Source organism: Cynocephalus volans, chromosome 1 (genome assembly GCF_027409185.1).
Source record: "Cynocephalus volans isolate mCynVol1 chromosome 1, mCynVol1.pri, whole genome shotgun sequence".
Classification (NCBI taxonomy): domain Eukaryota; kingdom Metazoa; phylum Chordata; class Mammalia; order Dermoptera; family Cynocephalidae; genus Cynocephalus; species Cynocephalus volans.
The window spans coordinates 119,938,684-119,955,964 of NC_084460.1; the positions used below are offsets into that span (position 1 = coordinate 119,938,684).

The window sequence follows — 17,281 nt, forward strand, 5'->3', positions numbered from 1 at the left end:
TTAAAACTGCAGCGTATAATTTGAGGGGCTGGGTGATCTCAAGCAGAGGTGGTACAAGGGATGCTAGAGGGTGAGAAAACAAATTAGGACTATAGGCTGATGGGTAAAGAAATGAGAACCTTAGTGAAGAATATCCATATGCTCAAGATAAATAACTTTCTTAGCTAATTGTATCATTTTTCTGTTCTATTTAATTATTGGCATTATGTTTTCTGCTTTTTTAAATTACTAAGGTATAATATTTTAGCTATAAATTGGATTAAATGATAAAATAAGCCTTTATTAACAAGACTAGCAACCTACCATTTATAACATTGTTTCACTGGGAGTCCATAGCAAATTAATTTTAAACCACAACTCATTTGCAGTTTGGGGTTACTTAATATGTGTGTCTGGATGGATGTATGCATAAGTGTGGCTGTATCCATACAGATACATATACAGAGAGACTTTAAATGCATATATATTTATAGTCACGAATACCCATCTGTTTGTTCTTTTTGTTAATTGCTGTAAAATATACATAACACAAAGTTCACCATTTTAAGCATACGATTCAGTTGCATTACATTAACTGTATTCACATCATTGTGCAACCATCACCAATGAGTCCATCTCCAGGGCTTTTTGGTTGTTTCTTCTTAAATAAATTTTAATGAGTTTTTATTATACCTGCCATGTTGTCTAAAATTTGAAATGATTCTTTTTTAATATTTCTGCAATTTTTTTAAGCCTGCAGATGAATTTTCAGATCTGCCTCTTCGAGTAGCAGAGATTACTAAAGAACAAAGACTACTAAGAGAAAGCCAGTACCAAGAGAATCGCAACAGTTTAGTAGTAACAAATGGTGGAGGTAAACATAATTCCAGTGACATTTGAAGTCTTTATAATCACTTTAACTTTTTAAAGTGGTCTTTTTCATATCCTCTACTTTGTTTGTGTATCTGTAGCTTCTTCACTCTTCTTTTAAAGACTTCTTTTCATATATGATTGAAAAAAATTTTTCCATTGGGGTGAAACTTCAATTTCTCTATTTTCAGGCTTTCAGTTAAAATATAATGTTTCTCTCTCATTTTTATTTTAGGAGGAAACTTTATTAGAGACAGTTCACCTGGAATAGTTCTTTGTTAATCTTGGCTAAACCATGATCATCTTTTGAAGTTCCAGTCTCTCTTTTTAAGATTCTTACTGTGTGATTATTTGATCTCTTTCAGGAGTTCAGTGCATTTCTTAGTGTTTACCTTTTCTTTCATCTGGAATTATGCTCTTTGGGGCATCTGAATCCCAGTTTTCCTTATTCTGGCATTTACAAATTTGTTCTTGTTTTTACAGTTTGTTAACAAGCAGAATTCCTTCTGCTTCTTTGTGCTTCTGAAGCAGACTCTTGATTTTAGCATTCCATTCTAGGTTGCTTTAGTTTAAATTACCAGATCTTAATCTTTAAATTTTGAGGGCCAGTTATGCAAGAGAAATGACTTTGATTTTCCAGAAATTTATTATATTATCTGACATGAGCTTTCATCTATAAATGATTATTTCAGTTAGTAATTGAAATAATTTGCTGTCTTTCGTTTCCTTACCATCTTATTAAATTCTTCTTTACACCTGTCACTTGCCATTCCATTCACATTTCAGTAGTCTTCTTTTAAATTTTTTCTCTCATAAAAGATATCTTTCCCCATCAGTTTATTTAAGACTTCAAATAATGTCTACATCTCTACTGTCCAATATGGTAACCACTAGCCACATGTGGTCAATGAGCATTTGAAATGTGGCTTTTCTGAATTGAGATGTACTGTAAGTATAAAGTACACATCAGATTTTGAACAATTTGTATGAAAAAATGAATATAAAATAATAATATATTGATTATATGTTGAAATGATATTGGATTTATTAGACAATATTATTAAATCTAATATTATTAAAATTAATGTCATCTTTTTTCTTTTTCGTTTTTTTAAAATGCGGCTACTAGAAAATTTAAAATTACATAGTGGTTCTCTTTCATGGCTTGTATTCTTTTTCTCTTGGATCACACTGGTCTAGATAGCATGAAGAAGTGATGTTACTTTCTTAGGAAATGATCATAATATAAAACATTTATTTAGTTGGACAAGTTGTAACACATTGAAAAACATGCATTTATGTACATAGTTTCTAATGTGGATGTAAATATGTATAGCCTTTTCATCCTTATTTTAGCTATTAATAAAACTCTAATAACACAAAATTCATTTTTATGTTAATTGCAATTACAGAATTATTTAAAATAATTGAATCAGAAGACTAAATTAGGAAATAGACTTCTCCAAACTCACCGTCTCCAGCAACTGTAACTTTTAGGCAGTCCATAAAACAATGGGCCAGGATTTAATGCATCCCTGGAGAAACCAGCTCAGTAGCAGGTTTTGGGGGGGTTTTTTCCTCGTGTGCCATTTTAAGTAGTTTTTAAAAACAAGTACGTTAAACTTAAAGATAATGGGGTATTCCCACACTTGCCAGATGAAATATGAGTAATGATGTTGCTGTATCTTATTTATATGCTTCTCCTCACTCTTACGCATTTTGTGAAGAAAAAATTTATCAAATGGTTTCCTTATCTCCATAAACTGCTGTAAATTATCTACAGTGCTGACCTCTAGAAAGTAATTTTCTAAATAGGAAAATCTTTGTTCTCATTACGGTTTTTTAAAAAAGTTCAATTGACAACAGTTACAAAACAAGAAATAGTAACTATTTCATTCTCTCCAAGTCAGTTTACTTTTATCTTTCTCTTTTTTATTGTCTTTTACTTTCTTTTGAGTTGACTATGTTACATTTTCTGCCTCCCAGCTCCCCAAAGAGATAGTATTAAGCCCTAAATTTAAAACATGAAAAGAAGTCCTAAAAGAAGATGCATCTTTCAGTCTTTAAAATTTAATCTTCCTCTCCCTTTATCTCACAAGCCCAAACTGTCTTGTTTAAAACAGTAAGGAGCTGTTCAAAGGAAAAAGAAATGTTAGAAGTCTACATTTCAATAATTACTATCAATTACTGCATTCTTCAGTTAATTAGTACTAAGGTTTTTTGGACACTATCTTTGTGAGTGGTCATGTACTAAATAATAAAGGCTTAGTAATTTAAACTTCTTATTCCTCCCACTTTCAGAATAGAAAATGTTAGGGAAAAGGAGAGAATTTAAGTAAATGTCTTTTAATTGGCTGTCTAATTTGAATGTTTTTCCTGGTGTATGTGTGTGTATGGTATGTATAGTGGAACATGATCTGGATCAGATTGACTACATTGACAGCTGTACTGCAGAGGAAGAAGAGGACGAGGTGAGACACTCCAAAGGACTGGACTCAGACAGCCTGAGTTCACAGTTTATGGCATATATTGAACAGCGGCGAATCTCTCATGAGGTAGTAAACGCATTTAAGCCTAAATATGTTGCTATCCCATTATAAAAACAATTGGTTATAAAATAAATTTTGGTCATGACAGTGGTTTGTTGGTTTAGGCCTAACTAATCATTTTATTATGTTCACTTCTGATTTCAGCCCTAAATTTTTCAGATTTATTCAGAAAATCAGACAATAGTCTCAAGTAGGGTTTAGGTTTATTTTTCAAATAAGAAGACAAATTTCAGAATTTTGAAGAAGGAATAAAAGGAATCCTAAGGCTGTTGAAGAAGATACAAAGGAATATGATGCTTTTCATTGTTTTGTTTTATTGTTATTAACTGGTAAACGATAGTTTGATCAGTAATTAATTAATAATTAAACCAAAAATTTGACTTTTGTGGCAACATAAAAACCTAACCATAGAATTTTTATAATGAACTTAGGTATTAGAGCTTTTATGCGAAACCACAAAGAATATAAATTATTTGCTATTAAAATTCTTGGGTGTCAGGGCCGGCCTGTGGCTCACTCGGGAGAGTGCGGTGCTGATAGTACCAAGGCCACGGGTTCGGATCCTATATACGGATGGCCGGTTCGCTCACTGGCTGAGCGTGGTACTGACAACACCAAGTCAAGGGTTAAGATCCCCTTACCGGTCATCTTTTAAAAAAAAATAAAATAAATAAAATAAAATAAAATTCTTGGGTGTCTGTTATAGTGGAGCATTGAGTTGCCTTAGAAAACAAATGAACATTCAGCCCACTGCAGAATCTCTGCCAATTCCCCCAGGGGTCTCAAGTAGAATAGCATTCTTCAGTATATCTAGACAGCATAAGAAAATGGCTCCACTTTAGTGTATATGAGGTTATGTCTGGAGTTGGTCCCAGGCTCTGAGCAGGGGTTATTTGAGAAAGACTAGGGGCCTTCTTGAAGACTGATGTGTGTAGCCCTTTAGAAATAGAAAATAATCACTTCAAGTGGGACATGTAAAAAGCCTTTGGTTTTCCTATCTGAAGGCTTTTGAACACAGTATTTTTTGTTGGTGTTCAGAAGACACTCTTGTATTTAAAGTTGGATAAAGTTATATGAATCAAAGTCCTATAGCTCAGAGATAGCAATGTGCCAGGTGACTGATAAAAACCTCCTGTAGTTCAAGTTATGAGCCTTCCTAATGGAACAAAGGGCAACTACTTTGCAATAAAATTAAAATTAATGATGCACATTATAATCTTTAAAGGATTCTTTTTTTTTCTTGTGGCTTTTCTCTTTTATCATTTTTAGTTTAAGCTGTAAAGGTGGGGTATCTTTAGTAAAATTGCAAATGCCTGTTATACTACTATGAAAAATTATAGTACCATTTCTTTAATTCATTATATTGGTTCTTTTGTAATAATATGTTTTTTAATGCGAGCTATTTATTATTTATGTATAGTAGTCTTTATGATTCTGTGCCATAGGCTATGATCCCTATGCCATAGGCTATATGATCCCTATGCCCAGACTTTAAGGCAATCAGCTTTTATCCCATTGGAGTAATTCACCAGATTTTCTAGTTATATATGATATACCTATTTCTTGGAGGTAAACTATAAATAGTTTTATATTTGATTTTTAGGTATCCTTTTTGCAAAAGTTTTTCCTTATTTTTCCTTTGAAGACTACCCATTTTGATGATTATTTTTGATGTTTAAGTAAGATTTTATTGCTTCTAGAGATTCTCATTTGGCAAACTATGAGGGTACTTCAAGAAGTTCGTGGAAGAATAGAACCGAAAGATAGTAAGAATCTTTCCATGAACTTTTTGAAGTATCCTTATATATCCTGTGATAACCTTTAAGCCTGTACCTTTGATTTATCGTTTTATTTTTCAGTGTGTGGTCTGTATCACTTAAGCCAGTTTAATTTTCCTCAGAATGCTTTTTGAAAATGACCTTTACTCTACAGTTTATACGTGAAATTGCCAATAATGTTTCTCTTTTAAATACTGTATTTATATACATAAATAGAAATTACTTTTTGTCTTATCTTTATCTCACCAACATCCCCAGGATTATTTGTATGACTGAGATAAGAGAGTTTGTGGTGGTAAAGAAGCAAAGAAATATAATCTCCCCAATGAACTGCCTATTACTAGAAATATTCAAGAGAAACTGAGCAAATGTCAAGGTAGAATAGGCAGGAATTTCTGTCCTAGATGAAAGTTTGCACTAGATAACCTAAGATCCTTTCCAACTCTAGCTATCATTCTATAAATATTACTATGTCACTATAATATATATAATACAGTGAGAAGGAAATCTATTTTTTTAAAAAATAAATGTTTGTGGATTATGAATATTTTTTATTATCAAAGCAATCAATAGTATCACCTATAGTGCTTTTAAACATAAAGTTCACATTTGAGGATTCCATTAAAATATTTTTTAATGTAATATATAAATCTTTAAATGTCAAGTTGAATGTGAATTGTGTAATCACAGTGTACTAGATATATATGTTAAATTGATTTATTTCTGCTTGTTTTGGTCAAGGGTTCACCGATAAAGCCAGTAGCTATTAGGGAGTTTCAAAAAACAGAAGACATGAGAAGATATTCACATCAAAACAGGTTTGAGAAACCAATTCTATTTTTTTGTTTCTGTCTTAAAACTCAGTGAGAAGAGCATAAAATGAGTTTGCCTTTGTGCAGATCTGAGTATAATGAAGGTGCTTAGATACTGTATGTTTTAGTTAACACCATGTATTTAGATATGAGTGACAGTGTGCTTTTGTGCTCATGTCATAAAAAAGAGGTAAAAACAATTTTTTTAAAAAGAACAGAAATTGATTATTGATTCTAAATTCAGGTCACCTAAACCATTACCTGTACAGTTAACTGATTTGAAAATGATTAATAGCAATGAGATTTTGTGGTGGTAATGTGTGGTTTCATGCATAAAGAGGCTAAAGGGATTTCAGGAGTCCTAATCTTTTTAACTTAAATTTTTGACTGGATAACAGAAAATTAGAGACAGCAATATGCATCCTACTTTCTATCTCAATTAATATGATCTTTCCACTACACTTAGTGCCTCTCAGAATCATTTAGAGCACTGCTTCTCATTCCTGAATTCCAAAAGGTTTCTTGCCATAAACTGTATCACAGTAGCTGAAAACTTTCCAGTCTTTGGTTATTTGCCTCCAGTCTTAAAACAGTAGACTTGATATGCCTATTCTTAAATGACAGTAAATTTACTATGTAGAAATTGTCATACATAGTTCTTTACTTATACTTGACATGGCATTAAAGTTGTCTATACATACAATAAAGAAAATGTAGAGAGAATAATGAAAGAAATCTCATAATTTGGTCTTTTATAGTTCATGGGCATTTAGTTAAATTTCATATGCTTTGAAATTTATTTCAGAATGGCTTTTTAGTCTCCATGTGTCCTTATACTGAGGGTGTGATCTTTTGAGTTTCCAATTTTATACAGGGGTTTACTGTTACATTTCCCCACCTTGAGTGGACCTAGGCTTTATCTCCTGTCCCTTTCACCTCCTGCAATCATCATAGGTGAAGCTTAAGATCTCCAGGATTTAGCAGAAACCCTCAAGGTAAAACCCAGCCTTTTTACTCGGTTAGCTTATGTATTAGTTTTCTGTTGCTTCCATTACAAATTTAGCATCTTAAAACAACACCCGTTTATTATATTACAGTTCTGTAGGATAGAAGTCTGGGCATGCTCACCTGAGTTCTCTGCTTAGAAGCCAAAATCAAGGTAGTAGCCAGCCTGGATTTTTATCTGGAGACTCTGCAGAAGAATCCACTCTCAGACACCTACATGTTGTTGGTAAAATTCAATTCCATGCAGTTACAGGACTGAGGTCCTCATTACCTTGCTGGCTGGCTGTCAGCTAGGGGATCATTATCCTCTTTTAGAGTCCACCCATATTCCTTGGTTCATGGCTCCCTTCATCTTCAAGCCAGCAGTGGTGGGCCAAATTCTTACATTTTGAATCTTTCTGACTTCCCTCTCTGCTGCATCTCACAAACTCTTTTGCCTTCCTCTTTTGCTTTTAAGGGCTCATGATTACATTAGTCCAACTTGGATAATCTCCCCATTTTAAGGTCAACTGATTAGTAACCTTAATTTCATCTGCAAAGTTCTTTGCCATGTAGTGAAACGTAGTCACTGGAGTAAAACAGCACACAGAGGTCACTGGGGCCAAAAGTCTGCCTACCACACCAGAGTTCCTGTTTTTACTTCTTTTTTAGGATCTTTATATTCTTTATTTTCATGGCACCTCAGCAGTACATTTTAAAAGATTATTTTATTATTTTTTAGCATTTCAGTTATTTCCATTGGGAGAATCATTCAGAGTATTTAGTCCTCCAAGTGCTAGAAACTAAAGCCATGATTAGGTATTTCAGATCATCAGACCTTCATACAGTCCTTGGATGAGAACTTCACACTTTGCCCCCGTAACTAGTTAAGCTCCAAAATCAATACGTACTTTATTTGTTTAGTTAGCAGATATTTGTTAAATATCTATGTGCCAAGTACTTTTCTAGATGTTGGGATATAGCTATGAACTTCAAAGTTCCTGCCCTCCTGGAGTTTACATTCGAATGGAATAATGAATTACACCTAGAAAGACAAAACACCTCAAAATGACTGACAACTCTCAGGCTGGAAAGACTTGTCTGGAACCTAAATAATATGTTAACAAAAAGACTCTATCTCAGCAGTTTGTCAGTTACAAAGACTCAAAGGAATTGAGTTAGTTTAACAAATTGCTACTGGCCCACTAGTTGTCCTAGCCCTCTGATAGTGACCTGAAAAAGAAAGTTGCTTACTTCTTTTCTCTCCCAATTCTCCCCTCCCGTCATCCACCATGCCCATTCCTTCCCACCTACCCTTCCCACCCCCATCCCACATACATAGATAATACCCTCCTGAGGGATAATAAAGATAGGGGGATACATTAAATAAAAAGTGTGATAAATTGGTGAGTGTTTTATGGTCATTTGCCATGATGGATTGTTTGACTTTGAAGGTAAAACTAGCAAAAATTATTGTTTTTTTTTTAATTATCAATTTTTTAAGGGACTACTTATACTTTAATAGTATTTTAGTTCAGGAGAGATGATAGTATCAGGCAAGGGCCTATAAAGCTCATTAACTTCTGTAAGAAGCAATGTAAAATTTAAGAGGCTGGCTGGGTAGCTCAGTTGGTTTGAGCCCAGCCTTACAATCCCAAGGTCATGGGTTCTGATTCCCATACTAGCCAGCCACAAAGAAAAAAAAAGAAAGAAAGAAAGAAAGAAAAAGGGACCAGCCCATGGTTCACTTGGGAGTGTGGTGCTGATGACACCAAGGCCATGGGTTCGGATCTCTATATAGGGATGGCCGATTAGCTCACTTGGGAGAGAGCATGGTGCTGACAATACCAACTCAAGGGTTAAGATCCCCTTACCGGTCATCCTTTTAAAAGAAAAAAAAGAAAGAAAAAATTACATTTGGGTAAAACCTGGAAGTTTTTTGTTTCATATTATATAGACAGAGCTGGAAAAGCTACTCACATTAATTATGTGATTTTACAAACAGAAAAGCAGAGGGGAAGTTCAGTGTCAGATAAAGTTCAGGTTTACTAAGCTCAAATGAATTCAAGACTTAAAAGAGGTTATGTTTTACCTGGGGTTTTTGTTCCTTATGTCTCAATATTCCATTCTTTTCAAGAGAGGGTGCCACTGCCATTTATTCAAACAGTATTTCTTGAACACTGCAATGGATCTGGCTCTGTTCCAGGACCCTGGTATCTTAGAGTTTACCTTTTAGTGGAAGTAGACAAATATATGTAACAAATATATGTCAGGTACTGCTAAGTGCTTTGAAGAAAAACAAATGAGGGTAAAAGAGATAGATAGTGTCAGGGTGAAGGGAGAGTGACAGTAATGTTATATGGAGTAATAATATTTCGATAGAAACCTGAGGTAGGGACATGCTTGGTATATTCAAGAAGCACCAGAGAGTCTTAAAGCAGGACAAGTTTGGGGTATGAGGTGAGAGTTCAGTTGTGCTTATGTTCTATCTGAGGTGCTTACTAGTCATCCAAGTGGAAGTATCAAGTAAGCAGTTAGTACATGTTTGGAGTAAAGGAAGAGGAATTAGGGCTTAAACAACCAGCAAAAGAGACTGAGCAGATGTGGTCATGGAGAAAGAGGTTGGTTTCCCAGAAGCTAAATAAAAAGAGTGTTTTAAGAAGTATAGATGAGGATAAACAATGTCACATACTGATGATAGGTTCAATAAGGTGAGGACTAAGAAATAACTATTGTATTTGGGAGTGTAAAGATCATTGTTAAACTTGTGAGCTGAAAGAGCAGTTTCAGTGAAGTTGTAAAGACAGGATCCAGATTGGAGTGGGTTCATAATAAACTGATGAGATGAAGTAGAGATAATGGATTTGACCAGTTTTTAAAAGACATTTTGGTGTAAAAGGAGGGTAAAGAAATGTGGTAGAAGGTATGCTTTAAATGGTTGAAAAACATTGTTAAACACAGTGTCCAAGTCAGGGCACATAAACTCACTTAAGATGGGTTTATTTGGTCCTTTCTATGTTTTGGTCCAGCTCATCTGCAGGTGGCCAGTAAAAACTATAGGAAATTTTAGCAGTGAAATTATCATATAGGGACAGTGTTGCAGTTAATTCTTATTATTCTGAGTATATAATCATTACATTATGCTTTGGGTCTCTGTAATATTTCATTTAATCTTCATAACATCTCATTGAGGTAAGCACAATTATCCTTATTTTATATAATAAGGAAACTGTGGTTTACAGAAGTTAAATAACTCCTAATTTACTGAATTTGGCCAAGCCAGGGAGACTGGTCTGGGTTTGTTAGGATATATAAGAATGATGATAGATTATTCCCAAAGTAAATATTAGGCAATGCAAAACATGTCCATATGCTAAGGATGCTATCCATGCCTCTGTCATTTTCTCAGGGAGGATCATCTAGGACATGGGTGTAGGCAGCCTGAACGCATGAAGATGTCCACCAGTCTGAAGAATAGGGAATTAGGGGCTCTCTACCATTATACCACCAGCATTCAAAAACAACTTCTACAATATGCTACAATACTTCTGTTACTTGGCAAGCTTCATCACCCGGGTGTACTGTCCAGGCTCCAAGCCTTGAAATTCTTGCTGTGTCAGTGCTAGGGGAATCTTCCCTTATCTGAGTCCGTGCTTTCAGACCTAGAGGTTTTCTGTTTATATTCATAGTCACCTACTATTAAGTAACAGGCCATGGATTCAAATTCAGCCGTGACTCATTCTGAAGTCCAAGCTGTTAACCACTACACCATGTCACCCTTTTCAGACTAATACATCAGGCTGGATTCACTCATTTCTCATTCTTTATTGGTTATATCTCAGTTAAAAATCTTACCCTACTAACCCACTCAATTTTTCTTATCTTGAAAACTTTTGACTGAGGATGTATTAACTCAGAGTACTAAGATAAATGTTGGCAAGGTTTAGTAAAAATTTAAGAAAGTTGTTTCCCAGCTTCAGTGTTACTGTAAACTTGTCTAAGGAAGTTACTCATTTATCTGTTCCTTTAAAAAATTATAAACATAATTTATTCTGTCAAAACTTATTTTGATGCCTAGAAATAAAAAAAAAAGAATTTTGTGAATACCTGAAAGATTTGGAACCAATATTTTAAATATGTGAAGAGAAAGAGAATAGAATAGCTTAAGTTTTTGCATTCTTATATATTTTAAAATTCATAAAAGTATAAGGTAGACCAGTGTTTCTCAACAGGGTATATAGCACACTCTCCAGGGGATGTTTGAAAATGTGTTTATGGGCCGGCCCGTGGCTCACTCGGGAGAGTGTGGTACTGATAACACCAAGGCCCCGGGTTCGGATCCCATACAGGGATGGCCGGTTCGCTCACTGGCTGAGCGTGTTGCTGACAACACCAAGTCAAGGGTTAAGATCCCCTTACCAGTCATCTTTTAAAAAAAAAAAAAAAAGAAAGAAAATGTGTTTATGTATTGTGGGAATTGGTTGTCAAAATGATTGCAGGTGTTACTGGCAGGCACTGAAGCTATTGCCTACAATGTGCAGGACAATCTTATACAACAACAAAAAAATTATCTTATTTGAAATGTCAGTGATGCTCCTATTGAGAAACGTATTTATAGATTAAAAAGTCGTGCAATATGAAGTAGCATGGTGATACCAAGGAGTAACAAAGCTGTAATTGGCTAACATTACCACCTGGTGATTAGCATGGGTGAACCGTCAGTTTCCTTGGGTAACTACCTTGGCCAGGGGTAGTTTCCCAGGAAAGAGGGGGAACTCTGGTATGCCTGGGGAAGGGGATAGGGCTATGTCCAGCATTTACACTACATTCCACCCCTGCATTCAACTATTCCACCCTCACAGTCTGTGTCACATTAATCTTCCTCATGTACCCTACATGGAATAGCATATTGCGCATTGTCCGTAGCAGACCCAACGTAGCAGATAGTGGGAACTCCGAGCAGACCTAGCAGGCTAATCTATTATGTACTCGGGTCAGGGTCGCAGCCCATTGAAGGGAGGTGTTCCCTGTGGTCATACTAGGGATGAGAAGAAAGATTTTTAACAGGTACTAAAAGTGATGTGATGTTTATCGAGTAACACACAAGCAACAGTTTTATCTTGAGACTATGGTTACACTAAGCGGGGTCTTCCCCGGCTTAGCATACCAAGCCCTATCAGGTCCAGGGGCTATTTTATCTATGATGGTGGCAGGGGGAGACCCAAAAACTCCATAGGGAAATAATAATAGTCCCTTTCTGTATAATCTGATCTGTGGGGTTGTGACACCTCATGATATTTGACCTTTGTCCTATTACTGATGGAAAGATCTCTAACCCCTTTTCTATTCCTTCACCCCAGGAAGACAACAAGGGAGTACCAGCATGGTTCAGTTTGAATATCCCAGGCCAATGGAGTGTACTCACTCCAGGTACTATGTCCTGAGGGGCTGGCAACAAGAAGTTATTTTTGCTTCCCCATTGAGGTCTTAGTGAAGTCTCTAAAGTCTTAATTTGCGGTCTTATGGCCACTGTCCAAGGCTCCATCAGTGTGTCCAGCGTCGAGGGGGTGACCCAATCTGGGCCTCTCATTCAGTGTCCGTAGGGCTTCTGCTAACCTCATTGTCCACCCCTGCAGGGTGTGCTGTTCTGTGTTCAAGGCCTCCTTAAGCATTCCATTGTATCTTTCCATGAGGCCTGCTCCAGTTGGATTATAGGGAAGATGAAACTTCCAGGTGATGTTATGGGCATCGTCGCATTGTTGTACCTGTTGCCCAGTGAAATGGGTGCCTTGATCACTCAGTGACTTCAGGGGTTCCATAGGCAGCCATGAGTTGTGTCAGTCCTCTGATTGTTGTTCTCTGGGTGGTCCATTTGCTGGGGTAAGCTTGCATAATACCTGTACAGGTGTGTACATAAGTTAATGCATAACAAGACTCTTCTGATAAGGGGAGTGGCCCTATATAGCCTATTGGCCAATGATTCAGGGGTGCATCTCCCCTACACACCTGTCCCATCTCTTGGGGAAGCTTACGTGGATGTCGTTCTACACAGACAGGACAGTTCTGACAGGCATGTGCATGTCATATGCACAATGTCAGCATACTGGATTGATAACCCCCAGGCTTTGGCCACATCTTCAGTGAGGGCTTCTACCATCCATGGCACATTGTCCAGGGCGTTGGCCTCATCCTTGCCCAGGCTGCCTAATGAGTTGTGCCCAGACACATGGTACATAGTCATTGATTTATATTGGCAGATCGCATATATATCTTGCCACATGTCCTGACCCCACAGGAGCTTATTCATGATCAGCCAGTCCTCTGTTTTTTCCATTGGGGCAGCCACAACATGAGACCGTTAAAAACTGCCCATCCATCAGTACAGATGGTTATGAGGCCTTTCTCTTTGGCTATATCATCCATACTGCTCGCAGTTCAGCCTATTGGCTGATTTGCCTGGTGCTGTCATCTATCCAGATGATATCAATTGACAGTTGGTTTGCAATGGCTTTCCATCAAGGGGGATGCCCTCAACAGGAGGTATCAGTATACCAAGCCTCTTTTCTGACACTGGCAGCACATCTTCCTTAAAGGGGAAGGGTGTCAGTACTGTGGGTTCAGCAAGCACATTATCTGGGTCCACAAATTTGACGGGTCCCAATAACTGCTGTAGTTTGTGGCTCAAGTGACTTGTGGATAACTTACTACACTGTTGCAGGTAGGCACGCCACTTGGTCATCGTAGTAGTCTGAGCACTGGAACTGCAGCATCGCTTGGAGATGTCATGAATCCATCCAGCAATTGGCAGTGCAGTCCTCACTGTCACAGCTGCCTGTCCAGTGACTGGTTCTGTGACTAGCAATGCTTGGCAAACAGTGTTTACTTGTTGCTCTGTGGGGCTATCGGGCCTCTGTTCCTTTCCACGTCTGGGACCAAAACCCTGTGGGGAGGCAAGCTTTCACCTGTCATTGCCATAACCTCCAAGCATAGTCCTCCTGGGAAATTTTTACATCCAATTCACAGGGTAGTACTGGATTTAGAACACTCAATGCTTGCCTGCCCCCCTACTGCTGCTTTTGCAGAACCAAAAGCAGCTTAGCATTCAGAAGAAGTCCAATCCTCTTTTTTTTTTCCGCCCGCTCCCCCCTCCCCCCGAGCGCTGCTCCGGCTCCAGCGCGCTCGCTCCGAGCTCCGGGCTCCTGCCAAGCTAGCGCCGCCGTTGTCTCCCTCCGGCCGCCATCATGATCATCTACCGGGACCTCATCAGCCATGATGAGATGTTCTCCGACATTTACAAGATCCGGGAGATCGCGGACGGGCTGTGCCTGGAAGTGGAGGGGAAGATGGTCAGTAGGACAGAGGGTAACATTGATGACTCGCTCATTGGTGGAAATGCCTCCGCTGAAGGGCCCGAGGGCGAAGGTACTGAAAGCACAGTAATCACTGGTGTTGATATTGTCATGAACCATCACTTGCAGGAAACTAGCTTCACGAAAGAAGCCTACAAGAAGTACATCAAAGATTACATGAAATCAATCAAAGGGAAACTTGAAGAACAGAGGCCAGAAAGAGTAAAACCTTTTATGACAGGGGCTGCAGAACAAATCAAGCACATCCTTGCTAATTTCAAAAACTACCAATTCTTTATTGGTGAAAACATGAATCCAGATGGCATGGTTGCTCTGCTGGACTACCGTGAGGATGGTGTGACCCCATATATGATTTTCTTTAAGGATGGTTTAGAAATGGAAAAATGTTAACACATTTGGCAATTACTTTGGATCTATCACCTGTCGTCATAACTGGCTGCTGCTTGTCACCCACACAACACCAGGACTTAAGACAAATGGGACTGATGCCATCTTGAGCTCTTCATTTATTTTGACCATGATTTATTTGGAGTGGAGGCATTGTTTTTAAGAAAAAAACATGTCATGTAGGTTGTCTAAAAATAAAGTGCATTTAAACTCAAAAAAAAAAAAAAAAAAAAAAAAAAAAAGAAGAAGTCCAATCCTATTGTGCTCCCTTTTTTAAACTAGTTTGTATGGAGGCCTCACTATTTGAGCTAAATGGGGAATAAACACCCTCCGGTATCCTAACCCAGAAATACCTGTAATTGTTTAGCAGTAGTTAGCCTAGGGTATGCCTGAATCTTATCTCTTACCATGGAGGGCATTACTTTTGTCTTACCCAACCAAATAACAACCAAGAATTTGACAGATAATCCGGGTCCCTAGACCTTGTTTTGGTTTATAGCCCATCCCCTCCTCTGTAGATGAGTGATAAGGGATGGTGTAGCCTCCTCCAAATCTGTAAGAGAATCAGAGGTTAACATAATGTCATCAATATAATGGAATAGTCTCACTGACGGAGGCACCATCCATTTTTCCAAGTCTTCCGCGTCCATTCTGTGGCAGATGGTAAGGCTATGCAGGTAGCCCATCAGTAAAACCATGAATGTCCACTGGCATCCTTCCCACATGAAGGCAAATTGGTCTTGACTGTCTGGATGGTTATCAATACTAAAGAAAGCATTAGCCAAGTCTAATACAGCATGATATGTTCCCAGTTTAGTTCCTTATTTATTCATAGTATCAGTAATGTTAGGTACAGCCTCATGTAAAGGGGGGATAGCTTATTTAGTTACCTGTAGTCCACAGTCATTCTCCAGATGCTGTCTGGTTTAAGGAAGGGCCACAAAGGGGAGTTACAGACTATGGGCTGGGAATATTATTTTTACCTTGGCTAATTCCAGTATAGTTTCCCCAATTTCTTGTGACCCACTGGCAACCAGTATTGCTTAGTTGCCACTATTCACCAGGGTGATGGAAGTTGCACCAGAGGATACTGTGCTTTACCTCTCTGTACTTCTTTCACAACACTACTTCGTAGGCTAAACTGCCCCACACTAGTATGCAAACACAAACCTTGCAGTATATTAGTCCTGAGTATGTATTCCCTGATCGGAGAGATATACACAGCATGTTCCCTGGTGGAGAGCCCCCCAATCCTTAAAGTTAACTTCACCTTTCTTACTTTAATGGATTGCCTACGATACCCATCTACCACAGTAATCAGCCCCTCGAATTTTGATGGATTCCCATATATCAATGTACATTCAGATCCCGTATCTACTAAGGCAATCACCCTTTGTTTGTACTGCAGAGACCAGTATACAGCGAGCTCAAAATGGGGCCTCTGGTCAACCGAGACAGCTCGCCTTTCCTCCATCACTTGGCCTCACCCCTAGGCTTGGGACCAAGGGAACATGAAATCTGTCTCGTCTTGCTCTGGAGGAGCACAGGGCTCCACTTGGGGTGAGCTAAAGAGGCCCCCCATAGAGTTGTGATTTCCTGCACATCCCCTTATCAGCCACACCTCCAATTACTTTTCCGGCAGGGGCTGAATATGTTTCTCTTTGGGCTGCTGTTGCCACATTTAAGCAGTGTTATATTCGGCTGCTTATCTATTTTGGAGGGATCAACCCCTGCCTTAGTTAGGTCCATCCACAGCTGTTTTCTAGTATCTTTCACTGGTTCTTTCTGATCTCCTTTTTTCCCTCTTTTCCCTTTCGGTGTGGCTTCCTTTTACCTTACGAATCCCTTTCTATTGTCGTATAATTTCAGTTTCTCCTAGATCAGCTATGGTTTGTGCTGCCCTTTGAACTAATTTCCCTACTAGTGGTGACAGAACAGATACCAATGTTCCATAGCAGCTACTGGTAGCCATCATATAATCCTGTCTTTCATTCCTCCAGTAAAATTGCATGAAGCCCAGACCACAAAAGGATCTCTTGTCTCATACTCAATTTCCTAAGGAATTTTTGCAACTCCTCTGTAGTAGACCACCAAGGGGACACTCCCAGGATGCTCCCTTCATCAGGCCATGTGGCACGACAGCATATTTGTCATATTGCCCTGCTCCATAAATGCGCTGCTGGAGCAAGGGATGATTGGTGACCACCTCCATTTTTGCCAGCTCATTCCCTGACAATATTGTGCCACCGGCCCCCATATCTCATAAACAGAGCAGCCACCCGGGAATGCTTTCTCTCCCTTTCTGCCGAAACTTAGTAGCCAGTTCTACCAGCTCTGCCGAAGTGTGAGGGCGGGCCGGGCGCTTATGTGCATATATTTTAGTGGAGGAGGTAAATCTTGGGTATTTTGCCCTTCTGTTCGCTCCTGCCTAGTCTTAAGCTTTTGTATTATTGCTGGTCTAGCCTGAAGATTGCCTGCTTCATCATCAGTTACCCCCACTTGGAAATTCTCATCTCCCTCATCTGAGGTATTGATCTCAGAAGTGGGCTCCC

The 17,281-nt window shown here is 38.3% G+C and overlaps 2 protein-coding genes across 9 annotated transcripts in view; both read left to right on the forward strand.

Annotated features, from left to right (window-relative positions):
• The window catches only part of LRCH3 (leucine rich repeats and calponin homology domain containing 3), a 121,197-nt gene that overhangs the window by 67,070 nt on the left and 36,846 nt on the right, over positions 1-17,281 (forward strand). For all 8 annotated transcript variants that reach the window (XM_063090463.1, XM_063090485.1, XM_063090441.1 and 5 more), the window contains exons 8-10: positions 733-853; positions 3,256-3,404; positions 5,918-5,994. In XM_063090463.1, coding sequence (XP_062946533.1) covers positions 733-853; positions 3,256-3,404; positions 5,918-5,994 — 347 coding nt within the window. The remainder of the gene's footprint in view (positions 1-732; positions 854-3,255; positions 3,405-5,917; positions 5,995-17,281) is intronic.
• LOC134373059 (translationally-controlled tumor protein) lies at positions 14,093-14,951 on the forward strand. Its single transcript, XM_063090504.1, has one exon. It carries the CDS (start codon positions 14,214-14,216, stop codon positions 14,730-14,732), a length of 519 nt encoding a protein of 172 aa, XP_062946574.1. The 5' UTR covers positions 14,093-14,213; the 3' UTR covers positions 14,733-14,951.

Coding starts and splice junctions, on each gene's coding strand:
- LOC134373059 (XM_063090504.1), top strand. CDS start 14,214: ATGATCATCTACCGGGACCTCATCAGCCATGATGAGATGTTCTCCGAC.